The 15,017-nt window shown below is 41.4% G+C and overlaps 1 protein-coding gene across 1 annotated transcript; it reads left to right on the plus strand.

Moving 5' to 3' along the window:
- Positions 1 to 1,264: 1,264 nt before the first annotated feature.
- Positions 1,265 to 9,246, plus strand: FUT11 (fucosyltransferase 11; the record flags this gene model as incomplete). Its single annotated transcript, XM_062580458.1, has 3 exons — positions 1,265 to 1,912; positions 3,312 to 3,937; positions 8,533 to 9,246. Coding segments are annotated over 3 exons (1,422 nt in total), but the record flags the coding sequence as incomplete, so codon positions are not given.
- Positions 9,247 to 15,017: the final 5,771 nt, after the last annotated feature.

Below are 15,017 nucleotides of genomic sequence, written 5' to 3' on the forward strand. Positions count from 1 at the left end.
GTGTGTGGGAATTGCCTTGCTCTGCTGGTGTCTGTCAGTGTTGTGCTGGGATCTGGGGGTCTGTTCAGTGAGCGGAGGAGTGGACAGGAAGGACGTGGGTAATGACACGCAGGTTGTCTTCATCGTCTGTACCGGGCTTCCGAACTGTGACTGTGTTGTGGCTTGGGCTTTCCTTGTTGAAGGAATGCAGGAAGAGCCTCCAGTATTTGAACCTGTTCTTTCTATGGATGGAGAACACTTCTCTGCTTGTGTTCATATTAATTTATGTATTGTGAAATAGTGCAAGTATTGTGGGATTAAATTATCCCTCAACAGCATTAATTTGGAGCTCAGCACTCCATAACTGAGTGGCAGTTTTTCTGTTAAAATTGTGTAATGCAATACTAACTCAGCTCTGCAGACATCACTCCCATTTTACAGAGTATTTTAACACCAAAGGAGTTACTACAAGTTGGTACAGAAAAGCAGCTCCAGTGGGAACTTTGTATCCTACATGCAGATGTTCAAAAACAAGTTTCTGTTACTAGGTGTTTTCTGTTCCTTCTCAGTGTGGACTTTGGCAGCAGAGGATGCACTCAAGTGTATTTTCTTGCCCTGTCCAGGACGCTTGCTTGGTGGGGGAACAATGCTTCTGCAAATGTACTTGCGTTTGGTATGCCACCCCTCAGTGGAGCTGCTTGCTTTTGTTAGCTTTTGGCAGTCCTGTTGCGGGTTAATTGGCTGTGTTGGCTTCACAGATGGATGAGTGTGTGCCAGGGAGAGGATTTAAAGGAGTTTTAAGGCTGCACAACTAGTGGAAGTGCAGTTTTTGTCTCAACAAATCCGTGTTAGATTTGCTGTTGCAAACAACTGCTTTTAATCTACGTGGAGGTTAAGAAGTGCTATTTGCTCTTACATCTCCGTTTGGGGAAAAAGGCGGTACCTTCACGGCACCAGCTCTACCAGTGTTATTTCCCCTGTATTTCATTCTCCTCTGGAGTTTCCTGGCTGCTTGCGGCAAGCCCAGGCGCTCCGGCACCGCCAGCCCCGCCGAGCCGCAGCGCCCGAGGCGGGCGGTGACCGTTGCGGCCGTTGGCCGCGCTGCGCCGCGCCGCCCGGGGGCGGGGCCGCCGCGGCCGTTGACGGCGCGTTGCGTTTGGCGGGGGGCGGCGCGCGGCGGCGGCGGGCGGAGGAGCCGGGCATGGGGGGCGGCGGGCCGGGGGCGGCGCTGGCGGTGGCGCTGGCGCTGGCGTGGGGCGCGGCGGGCGCCGAGGGGCCGCGGGGGGCGGCGGAGGCGGCGGCCGGGCTGGCGGGCGCCGAGGGGCCGTGCCTGGCCGAGGCGGAGGGGTGGCCGCACGCCCCGGTCCCGCCGGCCGCGGCCTTCGGCGCCGTCGCCGCGGCGTCCTACCGCGGCCCCGGCAACAACGACACGCGGGCCAACAGGGCGCTGCCCATCTTGCTGTGGTGGAGCGGCAGCCTCTTCCCGCACTTCCCCGGCGACACGGAGCGCATCGACTGCCCGCGCGGCTCCTGCCTGGTCACCCGGAGCCGGCGGGTGGCGCGGCACCGCCGCACCAAGGCCCTCATCTTCTACGGCACCGACTTCAGGGCCTACGAGGCGCCGCTGCCCCGCCTGCCCCACCAGACCTGGGCTCTCTTCCACGAGGAGTCCCCCATGAACAACTACGTCCTCTCGCACTCGCCCGGCATCCGCCTCTTCAACTACACGGCCACCTTCCGCCGCGAGTCCGACTACCCACTCACGCTGCAGTGGCTGCCCAGTGCTGGGTACCTGCGGCGCCCGGCCGTGCCCCTGGCCGAGAAGGACGCGTGGCGGCGGCAGGGTTATGCCCCCGTGCTGTACATGCAGTCCCACTGCGACGTGCCCTCAGACCGGGATCGATACGTGCGGGAGCTCATGAAATACATCCAGGTAGGTGCGGTGCGTGGGGTGGCCACGACACCCTGTCGCTTTAGGAGCTGGGCCACCCCCGCCAGCTCCACGGCCTCCTCTTAACGGGGTTTGTTTGTCCTTGTTTTTAGCCAAGACAAGTTGTAATGGGAAGCACACCAACTGCGAGCCGGACAGCAAAACTAGTTGCGTTCCTTCCAAAAGCATGGTCTAGACCACACCACACGCCAGTAGGTAGGCCTCGCAATAGCTGTTAGTCTCAGAGTTGGTCAGATTGCAGGATTGGTTACGGATTGGTTACAGATTCGGCTACACCCCAGTAACCGTGGTTAGTCTCCTGAACTAAGTGCCAGAAGTTAGCAAAATCTCTGGAGCCTTGTAAGTTAGTGTAAAAGGAAGGCTGCCCACATAAAAGCCTTGCTGTTGCTTAGAAGTGTGGGTGTGCGATCAAAAGATGGATTACTGCTGATTATTGAGAGTCCACTCCTTATTTGTGTTGCCATAGGAGTATGTTACTTTCATGGTGGTTTGTACTGCTATGGCTCAGCTGATGAATAAGCTGGTAGCTGAAATAACACGTTCTGTCTGAAGCAGAAAAACATTAGCTCTTCTCTCCTTAGGAATTTCTAAGGATATTAATATATTAGAAGAGATATATTAGATGGGAGAAAAATCTGATTTTTAGGTAAAATATTTTTTAGTCATTATTGTATATTTCTTGTAAAGGTTCATTATATGCTCAGTAACGAAGTAAAGGCAAAATAATCTTAAAATTGTGACTGTACGTTGTAAAACTATGAAACAGATGCAGGATTGAGTATATTGCCTTTCATTTGTAGACAGTATTCTTTTAGCTTCCTCCATCTTTTTTATTTATTTATTTATTTTAACAAATGGGAAATACCTTTGCCAGCCTGCTAAGATTGGAGGGAGCTGTGTGGAATCACTGTTTGGGAAAGTACTGAATCCTCCATTAAGTGGATAACTTTTAAATTAACATCAAGGGAGTTTCGTGCCCTTCCTTGCCTGTCTGAGTTGTCCTCTAATATATTTTTTATGAACTCTTTCTCTGCACTTTCTCCTCATCAGTAGCACAGCTTATGCTGCTTTTGACACTGAGTATTCTGTTTCCCCTAAAGCTATTGAAGAAGACGTGGGACCTTTTTTTTTGGGGGGGGGGGGGGAGCGGGGAGGGTATGGAATGGATAAGAATTAAACGATGTAGTAGTAAGATGTGCTGGTTTGAAAAGTCCTACAGTTCTTTTGTTTGATTGTCAAAATGGGAAGAGGTCAGAGTGAAAGCGAGGCTAAACTAAGGTAACTAAGAACTGATCAAAACTGGAAACCAAGAGAACTACAGGCTCTGAAAACAAGCTTCACGCAAACGTCACTTTTGTAAAGATAACCATTGTTATTTTAGGTTGACTCCTATGGGAAATGCCTGCATAACCGTGAGCTTCCCAGTGAGCGACTGAAAGACACTTCTACAGCCACTACAGAAGATTCTGAATTTATGACCTTTATTGGCAGGTACAAGTTTCACCTGGCCTTGGAAAATGCCATTTGTAATGACTACATGACTGAGAAACTATGGCGTCCAATGCATTTGGGTGCTGTCCCTGTATACCGAGGCTCCCCAGCTGTGCAGGATTGGATGCCAAACAACCTCTCCATCATACTCATAGATGATTTCAACAGCCCCCAAGAGCTAGCAAAGTATCTAGATTTCCTGGACAAGAATGGAGAGGAATATATGAAATACCTAGAGTATAAAAAACCTGGTGGAATAAAAAACCAGTTCTTGCTAGAGAGTTTGGAGAGGCGAGAGTGGGGTGTAAATGATATGACTCTGCCCAATTACCTGAATGGCTTCGAGTGTTTCGTCTGTGACAGGGAGAATATCCGAGTCAAAGAGGAGCAGGAACACAAAAGGTCTCATGGGAAATTTCCAGCTCCCAGACCTCGAATTGCTCAGTTCAAGCATATGGGATGTCCTGTGCCAACCCCTGGGTTTGGAAGTGTTGAAGGTCTCTCTGGAGGAGACAGGTAATATACAAATACTATGCTTTTTGAAGAAAAAGGCTTTAAACATCAGTAGGTGTAATTTTTAATAGTACTTTTTGCTTTAAAGTACCCTATAGTGCATCTCCATTTACCCTTTATATTATGTCTTGTGGGTGGTAATGCTTGTAATAGTTGTGCTGATACTGTGTAACACAGAGGCTGAGAAGTAGAGGACTGGAAGATGATACTGGTTGAAGCAAGAGCATAACAGAGGTGGATATTTTGTCCTGTGAGGCCTTTTTAAATGCTGTGTGACTTCTGGCAATTTAGTTATCCTCTCTCTGCCTTAGCTGCTTTTTTTTTTTTTTTTTTTTTTTTTTTTTTTTTTTTTTTCCTTCTTTGGGGAGGAGGGACACTTTTCTGTACGGTAATAGTAAAGCACTTGGTAGCCCATGAATAATGAAAGAAGCTCTATATGTCAGTACAAATTACTGTGTTAAGAATAAGTTGCCGAAGTATTCATTGTAGACCTAGCTTGCTTCTGATGACTTCTGTCAGAGCAGAAGTTAGGCCTACTCTAATTACAGTAGAAGACTACCTTAAATTTTGTGTAGCAGTGGGCAAAGTTCTGATTAGTTTGGAAGACATATTCCCATTTATTTAGGTATGACCATGTAGGACAGAATTGGCTGAATGGATACTGCCTTTTCTGTGTATGAGGACTGATACTGCTGCTGGATTCTCCTAGCCCCAGCCCAGTATGATACAGCTCATCTCTAGCGTGAGCTGCACAGAACTCTGTCAGCAGGAACTAACCACACCAACTCTGAGTTAACCATTTTTGACAGGAAGAAGAGTTTTGTTTCCATGATCTATTTAATTCTTAATATTTATACAAGTATTCCTACAATACAAGTCAGTACTTGGATTCTCAAATTTGAGTTTTGCCATAGGCAGTGTTTTGAAGTTGCAGTTGCTGGAGGAAAGTGTTCTGGCTTTTCATAAACTGTTCATGCCCTTTTTATAGGACATACCACTAGTGTAACGTGTTTGGATCCTCTAAGCTAGTCATTCTTCTCTGCATTACCTTTAACAAACTTAGGTCTATTTAGGGAATTGTTCAATTTATGCAACCCAATGAGCTATCAAAGAGCCCTCATAAAGCTAAAGCATTCAAAAACCGTAGTAGATTTTGCCTGTGTTCAAAGATGTTTGTTGCCAAACACTTCAGAATTCTGTTGTCAGTTCAACTGTATGAAATATTTAGCTAATAACTTTTTGCAGATACCAGAAGGATCTGAGGCACTGTCCAGAAAGAAGTTTTCAGCATACTCAGTGTGCATCAGTTTACAAGTTTGTTAGTAATTTCCTAGACTAAGGAATTGAATATCTAGGCCTGTTAAAATGTTAAAGGAAAGTTTGGTGAAAATGTAGATTCTATCATTTTAAGTTCTCTACAACCCAGAATTAAGTTCTATGCATGTCTGAATCTCTGGAAAAGGTTTTGTTACGTCACCCACCCACCCACCCACACAAAAGTATTAAATATTTTATAACTGGAGAGAAGTGGTGAGGATGCTTCTTGCTAGATTTTGATATTTTCAGTTGGCTATTTTTGAAATTAAAAAAGCGAAAAGCTTTAGGACATTCAAGTTCTTTAGGAAATCCCTATTTCACAAAACTTTACTTAGAATTTTGTCACAAAAAACATTTTTCACACTACAGTTAATGTATTGGCTAGTTAAAAATGATGCTTGTAAGTAAAAGGGACCTCAATGTTTTTGTAACCCTTTGTTTTTTGTTGGTTGATTTATTTACTGGAGCTTTTTATAGTAATGCCTTTTCTTTGCCGTGGTAACAAAATGTGCGCTTCCCTCATCCTACACTGTGTAAATGAATATTCTCTACTATTTCAAAAATTCTTTTACTTCATCAGCAGATGGCAGTAGAGAAATACTTTCGAAGAGAGTGTGGTTGTCCTACATTGCTTACTTGCAAGTTAAGGTACTTCACGCTTCTGAGCAGGGCTCATCAGCAAGGAGGTTTTGTGTATTGGTTTGTAATCCAGGCTGCAGAGATTTCCATGTTTGTTGAACCACAGCATGTTATTCCCTCCCATTTACAGAGATGAGATGTGTCTGGAGATACTGTGCCATGAAAACTTTTCCATTATCTGCCATTTGCTTTAGAAAGATAACATGTGTCTGAATTTCTTTATAAACCATTAATCATGGAGAAATGTTTCTTTACAAAACATAATCAGGCTTAGGAAGGGTGCAAGTTGTGGAATAAATGCAGCTCGAAGTCTGACAATAAACGTGCTCTGTGACTTTGGGTCCTGGAGAATTCTGGAGCGCATAGAGAACAGCAAAGGCATTTGGAGTTGATACATTTTTTGAGCTGGTACCCAGTTACAGTATGGTTATACTATGCCTTTTCATGCTATATTGTTATTCACAGATGTAATTTGTGTTTAGTGTTGACAAATGTGCTGAGCTCATGTAAGTTTATGTAGCCTGAATGTCTTATTATGCCCTCACCTTGCTGTTTTTCAGCTCTAAGATAGTGTTCCTAAACTAGAGATTACAAACACAAGTGAGACTGCAAGCATAAGGGTTTAAGAACAAAGGTGTAGAATAACCGTTTGTATGTGTTAAATTATGGATTAGGCACTATAATCTATTGAATTGTTAGCTGCTTTGTAGGGAAGGTGCAGCAAGCTGCAGTGCTGCTTATGTTTAGAGTGTCTGCTTATTAGAAACTGGAATCGATAATGGTTCTTGAACAGGGTAATCAAGAGAGACCAGTATGTGTTTGATAAAGGAAGATTTTGGAACTATGGTGACTATGCTAGCTCTATTTTATGCTGTCCTCTCTATTTAGGATGAGAAAAACGGTTTGGAAGTGTAAATGAAGTTTGCCACATACGTAGCGTAGGTGTAGTGTAAGGTGTGTCTTGCAGTAGAATCCAGTAATCATCAGGATTAAAGATGGATGGTTTTCTTATGGTAACAATGTTTTCATTGTACATAGTGGATAGTTTCACAGTATTTGTACAGTCCTGTTCATCCTGCAGTAGCATTTTTCCAGAGGTATTATAGAATCAGTGAAAAGTCTTTTTCTAAAAAAAAAAAAAAGTTACAGTATAAAAAGAAAAATGCTAAAATGTTCTTATTCAAATTTTATTTTGTTGATGAAATGTTCACTTGGATACTGGAATTCCTTTCAGTATCATTTCCACAGAGTTAAGCTGCAGAATGCTTTTTTTCGCACTGTTTCCTATGACTTTGTGTATAGTGCTTACATGAGTATATCCACTTTCCTAATATTTATCTTTTCTTAGTGCTATAAAAAATGTGTAATTCATGTTGGTGATCCTTGAACAAAGGTTAATTTAGCTGGTGGGCAGAGCACATCTGAGTGCTGCCTTTTACAAAGGACATGTTAGGCAGACTTATTTTTGTATGCCAAAGAAGGCCTCTGCCCATGATCCTTCCTGTTCTGATCTATGTTAAAAGGTTTATTTTGAGGTCCCTGTTGGTTTACTCTGCAGATAATATCACTGACAACAGAAAACTAATTCCCATCGCCTGTGAACTGTGTGTCATTCCATAAAGAAAGTGACTGTGATTTTGTACATGTTCTTCTGAGTTTCCGAGAGTAGTGGGTGAGGTCTGCTCCGGTATGGGCAGTGCAACCATGCTTGTTTTAGTGTATTGTGTCTGGAATGAAAGCAGGAGGCATTGTACTCATTTCTGTGATTGGGAAGGGGAATAAGTTAACAGTTCTGTAGGTAAATTAACAATGATTGGGGTAACTCATATGAGCAGATAAGAAACAGCATTGTGTTTGGTCGTTCTTGCCAAAAGTTTATAATGGTCTTATGTGTCTGGGTGGCAGATACATTAAAGAGAAGGTAATATTAGGAATAATCAAGTCTATCATGAAAAGGAAAGGTGTTAATTATTAGTTACATCAAAGTATGGCAATAATTTAACACAAATGAGTAGTCCACGTGATCATGTATGGGAAAGGAGTTGCTCAGAGATGTTATAAGGTAGTTCTGCTATGAAAGGTTTGAAAATGTATGCACTGAAAGAGAAAAACTGTACGCTCAGCCAGGTAGTTTGGAGATTGAGTATGAAGTCAGGATTGGGAGAGAAAGCTTTATCTCTGTCACGTATAACCTGAGTTTTGTAATGACTAGCTGTCAGTCTCTTAATTGTTACGTGGTTTGTCTGAAAAAAATGATTCTCAGTTTTAACTGTAATTTTAAATGTACGGGTCATGGAAAGGCACTCTCAAATCATATAAAGGTTCTGTGCTAGATTTTATTTTAAAATAAGTTTTTATTCTTTACAGTTTGTAACATGGCTAACACTACAGTCACATGCTGAAAAATCTTAAGTTCTAAAGCCAACAGTGAGGTTGTTCTTCAGATAGTTTATGTAGCGGATAATTCTTTAAGTGTACTTGGAGCACAATGGCACAATAATATCATAGTTTGCCATGAGCTTCCCTGGGCCTGTTTTTCTCTTAGGTGAAAGAAAAAAACATGTTTTTAGTATTGTTACAGCTGCAGACTTTTTTTTTCCCCCAGTGGCTTATAGTGGTGTCTTTTTTTTTTTTTTTTTCAGTTGGAAAGAGATGTGGCTGCAGGATTATTGGCAAAGTCTTGATCAGGGTGAGGCTCTCACTGCTATGATTCATCGCAATGAGTCTCATCAGGGAAGATTTTGGGATTATATGCACGAGATCTTTCTCAAGCGAACCAGGCAACACTGACCCATCTTTGGAAGACTTTGACTTGAAAATTTTATTGGAAGTTGTGAGAGTGGGAATTCTTACCTCACTCCAAATATTTGCCTTAAAATAGGGGAAAAAAAATATTTCGGAGACTATTTTTCTGGTGAATGAAGTGAATAATTCTCTGTTGTGATTGGATATCAGCTGTGGAGATGTTATCCACTGTTTTGATTTGAATTTCAGCTCAGCAGTGTGAAGCTACTACTGAACTGGAAATGTCAATGTCTGGGGCAAAAGAAGAATTTACTCTTCTTGTGCATTTGGTATGTGTTTCCCTGTGGCTTACGTGACTTCAGATGAACATATTTTCAGACTCTGCTCAAATAGCCTAGATTATTTCACTGCAGGGTTTTTTTTATTTCTAAAATATACATTGCTGTTTTTATAAATATTTTACCAATCACTTATTCTCCTCATGAAAATATATTTTTCGCTGCTAATAACAAATAACTTTTTCAGTGAAGGAATTGCAGAAGACTAATGTCTGTGGAGAGCAGTTGTGCCTTATGAAATACCAGCAATAAAATCTATTCTCTCCAAATAAATGTGCCTCAAATATTCTTACTTTTCAGGCTGAATTAATGGCTTTGGGTGGGTTACTTACTCTCTGCTTAATTTTCTTCTCTAACTGTCTTTCCAGGTAATGCATATGAATGGGACCAAAGGCTAAATTACCTAATTCCCAACTTTCAACCGAGTGTTTTAAAATGAAAGTATGTTACCTGGCACTGTGTAGAACCTGAATAAAATTAGCATGCTTTGGTACTTTTAAGTTTCCATCAAGTCTGAAATCCTGGCTATAATCATTTGTTCTCTCCCTAATGCCAAGGATTTGGAGGTCTTTGCTGATTTGTTCTTTGGCAGTGTCTGCAGCTTTTTTCTTTCAGTTCCTCAGGGCTTACCTATACAGAGATACATAAGTGAATATATCTGAATTTTTTAAGTGGATTACTCAAATCAGATTAAGATTATAGATGAGTTTATTCAGGACTAAATTTCCTTCTCAAGTACATTATGACAACTTAAGATAAAACAAGTTAAGACTGCTTTAATTTTGAATATGATCTTCTGCTGAACAGCTTAATGAGATTTAAATAAATTGTTTGAATTAATGCCCTCTGTTTCATTTCTCTTCATTTCATGTTTCTGTCATTGTTTCCTTTGTCTGTGTGCTCCTTTTAATTAGCTGTATCCTGTAAGCCTTTCTTACAGAGGTTTTTGGTAGGATAGTCAGGAGGAGAAATTCTAATCTTGCTTTTTGTATGTAGTAACGCATTCTGCTTTTTCTGTTTTATCCTATAATTCAACTAGAACTGTGAGTTTTATAACCAAGTCCAGGTATTTTTTGTAGTTTATCTGCTGTTATAAGAATTAGATATGCTGCAGTTAATGTATTGTCCTTGCAGGAATAAGAGGAGGAAGTACCAATAGTAAGCATGGGTATCATGGCACTTCTTTATACATTTGTTGATTAGTGATGTCTAAAGCCTCACTTTGCATAGCAAAATGAGTGTGGTGGGGGGGGTGACACACAGACAGAACGCACTCTGTAGAAGCCTGCTGCTTTGAAGTGCTAGTTTGTAGATAGGCGTAACAAACCAGTACCTTTCTCTGCTGAGTTCTTGGTCAGTGTTGTCTTAGAAGATATAACCTTTTTTTATTGAAGTTCTACAGGTGATGGACTTCCTAAAAGGTTATGAGTACCAGCTACTGCTCTTTACAGTCATGACACTTACCCAAGCCTTGTGTTTCTTTTATCTAAATGGGAGATAAGGAGATGCTCTGTGGTAAGAGGCGATCATACTAGCTTTATCTGCTCCTGTACAACACAGCATATCCATGAATTATAAAGAGTGTGTCTGTTGAGTATGTTAAATCTGTTTTATTTATTGTACATGGTGCACATGTATTAAGGCTAAAGTTCTTCCAGTGCCTGAATTGAATAACTTGTCTAGCTGCTAGGAAAACGTTGCAGGGGCAGGAGAAGTGGGAACCCTCCCCAGTTGGCTAAACAGCTGTGGTTGCTGTTCTGTTTCAGGCTGCTGACTGATCTTCACAGCATCCACTTTTCTGGACAGTAAGGACTCCAAAATGTTGAATAATAGCTGTTCTTCTACCAGGGCTTTGCTTCCATCTCTCTCCTGCTTTTTTGGAGGGCAGGAAGGAGGAGAAGCAGGGTCTCATACCATTGAAGGGCATATGCATTCCAGTACTGTCCACTGTGCTTGTCATTTTCACCAGTTCTGGAATAAGAATATCCATTACCCTGCAAACACTGCCTGACAGGTGCAATATTTGTAAATATTTGATAATCTCAGATTTGCTTTTATAGAGTTCTCTTTCTTTCTTTCTCTTTTTCCCTCTCTTGTTTTCCTCTTTCTTTGCATCTTGTCAAAGCTTGCTTTCTGAGAATGAGTGACTTCAAGATTAAATTTTTCTGCTACCAGGAATAAAGATTTGAGATTAATCCTTTCAAATGTATAATTATGTAAATTACAATATAATGTCCAAAGATGACTGCCAACCTTAGCCAAAGTGAATTAAATTTATGGTCCCAGTTGTCTTTCTACTAATGCAAATATGTGAATGCAGACGAGGAGGAAGATGACTGCAACAATTGTTAATATTTTGAAGAAAGGTTTCTGATTGTACAAGTTTTTGATTGCTAACAGTGGATTTCTCACTTCACAGCTTTAAATCAAGGCCACTTGGATAGTAGCTGAGTATCACCACTTACGTTGTAACTCTTGGAAGGCTTAAATGATACTCGGACTGAACAGTGTAAACAGCATCTTTCTCGATCCAGTTTGTACTCTGCAGATACCCATACTCACACAACTGAGACCAATCAGGAGTTTCAGCAAAGATGCTAAAGTGATAAAGAGATTACAAAGTAAACCCTTTAGTAGGCTTCTGCAAAGCAGAGTGAGTCCCTATACCACTGCTTGTCATGCATTTTGCCTTTTTTCTGTGTGACTAGAGGGACGATTTCAAAGCTGTCAAGACAGCTTTATTCACTAGCATTAATGTTCTAAAAATAGCTATCTCCTCTTTGTAGCTGCTTACATGAAACAGTACTAGATTCAATGGGTAATGTGTCTCAGAACTGATGTGAGCTGGGAAAAGGTCATGCCCCCTCAGAGGTGAGGGAGAGGGAACGAATGTCCAGCTGAAGGTTGAGTTGCAGTTGAGTTCATTGCACTGGACATGTTAAAGCTGTTATTCTTCTGCCAGAACATTGAATACCAGGTGCTACTTATTTTCAGCAAAGAAAAATGGTATTTTATTTGCTGAACTGGTAATCTGTATTTCCAGTTTCCACAATGACTGCAATTTCTAAGAATGAAATAACCTCACTGAAAAAGTAGTTTTGTTGATACCTAGCATTGATAATTTTCAGACTGAAAAAAAAATGAAATTGCCTTTTCTTACTTGCTTTGCTGAAGTAATTTTCAACTGAATTAAGATCTCTGGATCCTCTGTGATGGTAAGTAGAGTGGCACGTTTTAAGAGCCAAGTACCAAGTGTGTGTATATGTTTGGAGGGAAAGGGGAATGAGATTTTTTTTTCCTGGAAATAGTCTGCAAAGAGTAGCAACTGCAGAATCATAGCAAAAATGCTCCTCTCTCACCTTGATAGAGGGCAGTTTTAACTAGCTTGGGAAACAATAGATGGTGGAGAGGGCGGGGGACAGGATGAATTGAATTGGAATACAGCCATCAGGGACAACAGTGTTTAAACAGTGCTATGGTAGACAAGCAGCCATCTGCCCCTTTACCATTCTGCCAAGCCTACTTGTCACCCCTTGTCCAGAGAGAGACACTCCCTTAATCATTAGCTGTTATCCATTTGTTTGCATTTAATTAGGATTGTTGATGGATCCCCAGGCACCTTCTGAGAAATTGTATTAATCGGAAACATAGAAGGTGGCAGCTTCCTTCATTCTGCTCAGAGACCTCTGCTGACAGGTTGAAATTAATCAGACGCAAAATCCTTTTAGTGATATGATCAGCTGAGCCAAGGCCTTTGTCAAGTATTAACAAACTGCATTTCTCTTATGACTCACTGTCTCAAAGCTGGCACTTGGAGATGCAGGGCACTGCAGAGGATTAGGAAGGATGGAGAGAAATGGAACTGCAGATTTTGTTCCAGAGCCTTGACATGACTGGCATCTTGATTTGTATTCTGTTATATACATTCTTTTCCTGCAGAAAAGACCCATCTAACGCTGAAGTGGCTCAGCTCAGCTAGAGATGATTCTGGGGATCTTGGAATGGATCAAAGCAAGCCATGATACTTGGGGACATCTTTGAGCAATAAGGAGGCACCAGGTAACTTGGAGTAGTGTGGGCGGGGTTTGAGTTGGTCTGGGAAGTTAGAAATTAGGGATGGCAGCTCAGAACTAATCAGGTAAACAGGGTATTTCAGGGAGGCTGAGCTGACTGAGGGAGGTCAAGAAAAAGAATAGCACTGGAGCTTGGGGAGGAACAATGACCTCAGAAAAGAAAGTGCATCCCTCATAGCTATTAAAGTGCTATTATCACGCTAATACATTAGCTTGGGTAGTGGGAGTAAGTCTGAATTGACTGGAATTGTCTCTACCAGGGAAGCAAACCAGCTTGCTTAAAAGTTGGAAAATTAAGGCAGCTCCAAATAAATGGAGATGCCCTAGGGCAGCTCACAGTGAGGTCAAGGAGGTCAAGCTGAGACAGGTGAGAATAAATTGTGGTAAGTGAGGGTTATGAGGTATGAGGGTATGAGTATTATGAGGTTATATAAGAAGAATTAAGGCATTTGGGGTAAATTTGGGTGGATATCTTGCAATTTACTTGAAGAAAGCTGGATCCAAGCAGTTCAGAAAGTTGTGGCTTTCAACTGTATTCATTTCTCCTACTACACCTGATTCCTTAGTCTCAGCCCCTATTTCTTCTTTAGAAAGTGCTTTGAGGATTTAGATTGTTGCTCAAGAAAAAGAACCGCCTGTGGTATACTTTCTCACCTTCTAGAAAGGTATTTAAGTAAACAATCTAGTTTTAAGGATGTATTTTATTATAGCATTTCTAGCATTGTATTTTATCATTGCATAACATTTATTATAGCATCACAACTGACCCTTACTCCAGCTGTAATACAGATTTATTTTACTTTTTTCCAGATAGCTTGACCTCTTCTGGTTCATCTTGTTTTTGACCTAGCTGAGACATAGGCCAGGATTCAGCTTTTTTTTTTTTTTTTTTTTTTTTTTTTTTTTTTTTAAAAAGAAACTATGTACATTTAAGGAAATAGTAAGTTGCAGATGCAATTAAGATTGTACAGGTTCTTTATAGTCATATATTCAGAATTTGCAGTGAAACATCTGTGTGGTTCACCAGCGTATTGAGAGAATCAGGTTCCTGACTCCACCTGAAAAGTGGAAACTTCTGTCCATTTATTATTCTGTGCCATCAGTTGTGCAAATATAGGCTTATAGAAACGAGACTCAGGTACTGAATACTACACCTCTTCTGTAACTTCACACTCTCCCTCAAAACTGAGGTGTTTGTACCTTGCTTCAAACATCTCTCCTTGGCGTGTGCAGACGCTGTCAGGTAGGTTACTCTGTCTGCTGGTGAATTTCTTAGGCTGATGCTCCAATCCCAGGCTGCGTGCCAGAACAGAGCCTAATGCAGACAGCAGTAACTGATAGGAAGCTATTAAAATTCTCCTTGCATAGCTTGCCTTTTCTTTCCCAGCCTTTTCCCTCCACCCCCATTTTTCTTGGAATTGTTTAAAAGAGTGATCAGCTTTTGAAGGTGAATATACCTGAAGGTGCTGCCACCATTAGCTAATGTAATTTGGAAAAAGGGAAGGTGATTGACAAGGAGTGCAGTTCTGCTTCTCTTATGCCATAACATCTGCCTCCTCCTTTTTGTTCTTTTCAAGCCTAATTAATAACTAGAGTAGGCAAATGTGGTGGAGAAAAATGAGTATCAGGAGGTGTAACTGGAAGAGGAAAAAAGCATTAGCAGATGAACTTCACATAAATTGGAATGCTGAAAAGTACTCCAGCTCTTTTTAAATTTGTAAGATCTCAGATGTTTTGAGTCCCAGTGTGCAAACCCTGTAGACTAATTTGAAGGTGTCAGCTTGTTTTTTTATCTACTCCACTGGCAGCCAAGCTGGAAAGATTGCTCATTTCCTATCCAATTAGCTAAATGGAAGTAGAAAAACCACCCACCTACCTAAATGTTTCAGAACTTCCAGACAAACTGTTCCAGTGCGGTTCTAAAGAGAGGGGAATTTGCTTCTGAAGAGGACCAAAAGAAATTTATGTGGA

Source organism: Rhea pennata, chromosome 7 (genome assembly GCF_028389875.1).
Source record: "Rhea pennata isolate bPtePen1 chromosome 7, bPtePen1.pri, whole genome shotgun sequence".
Classification (NCBI taxonomy): domain Eukaryota; kingdom Metazoa; phylum Chordata; class Aves; order Rheiformes; family Rheidae; genus Rhea; species Rhea pennata.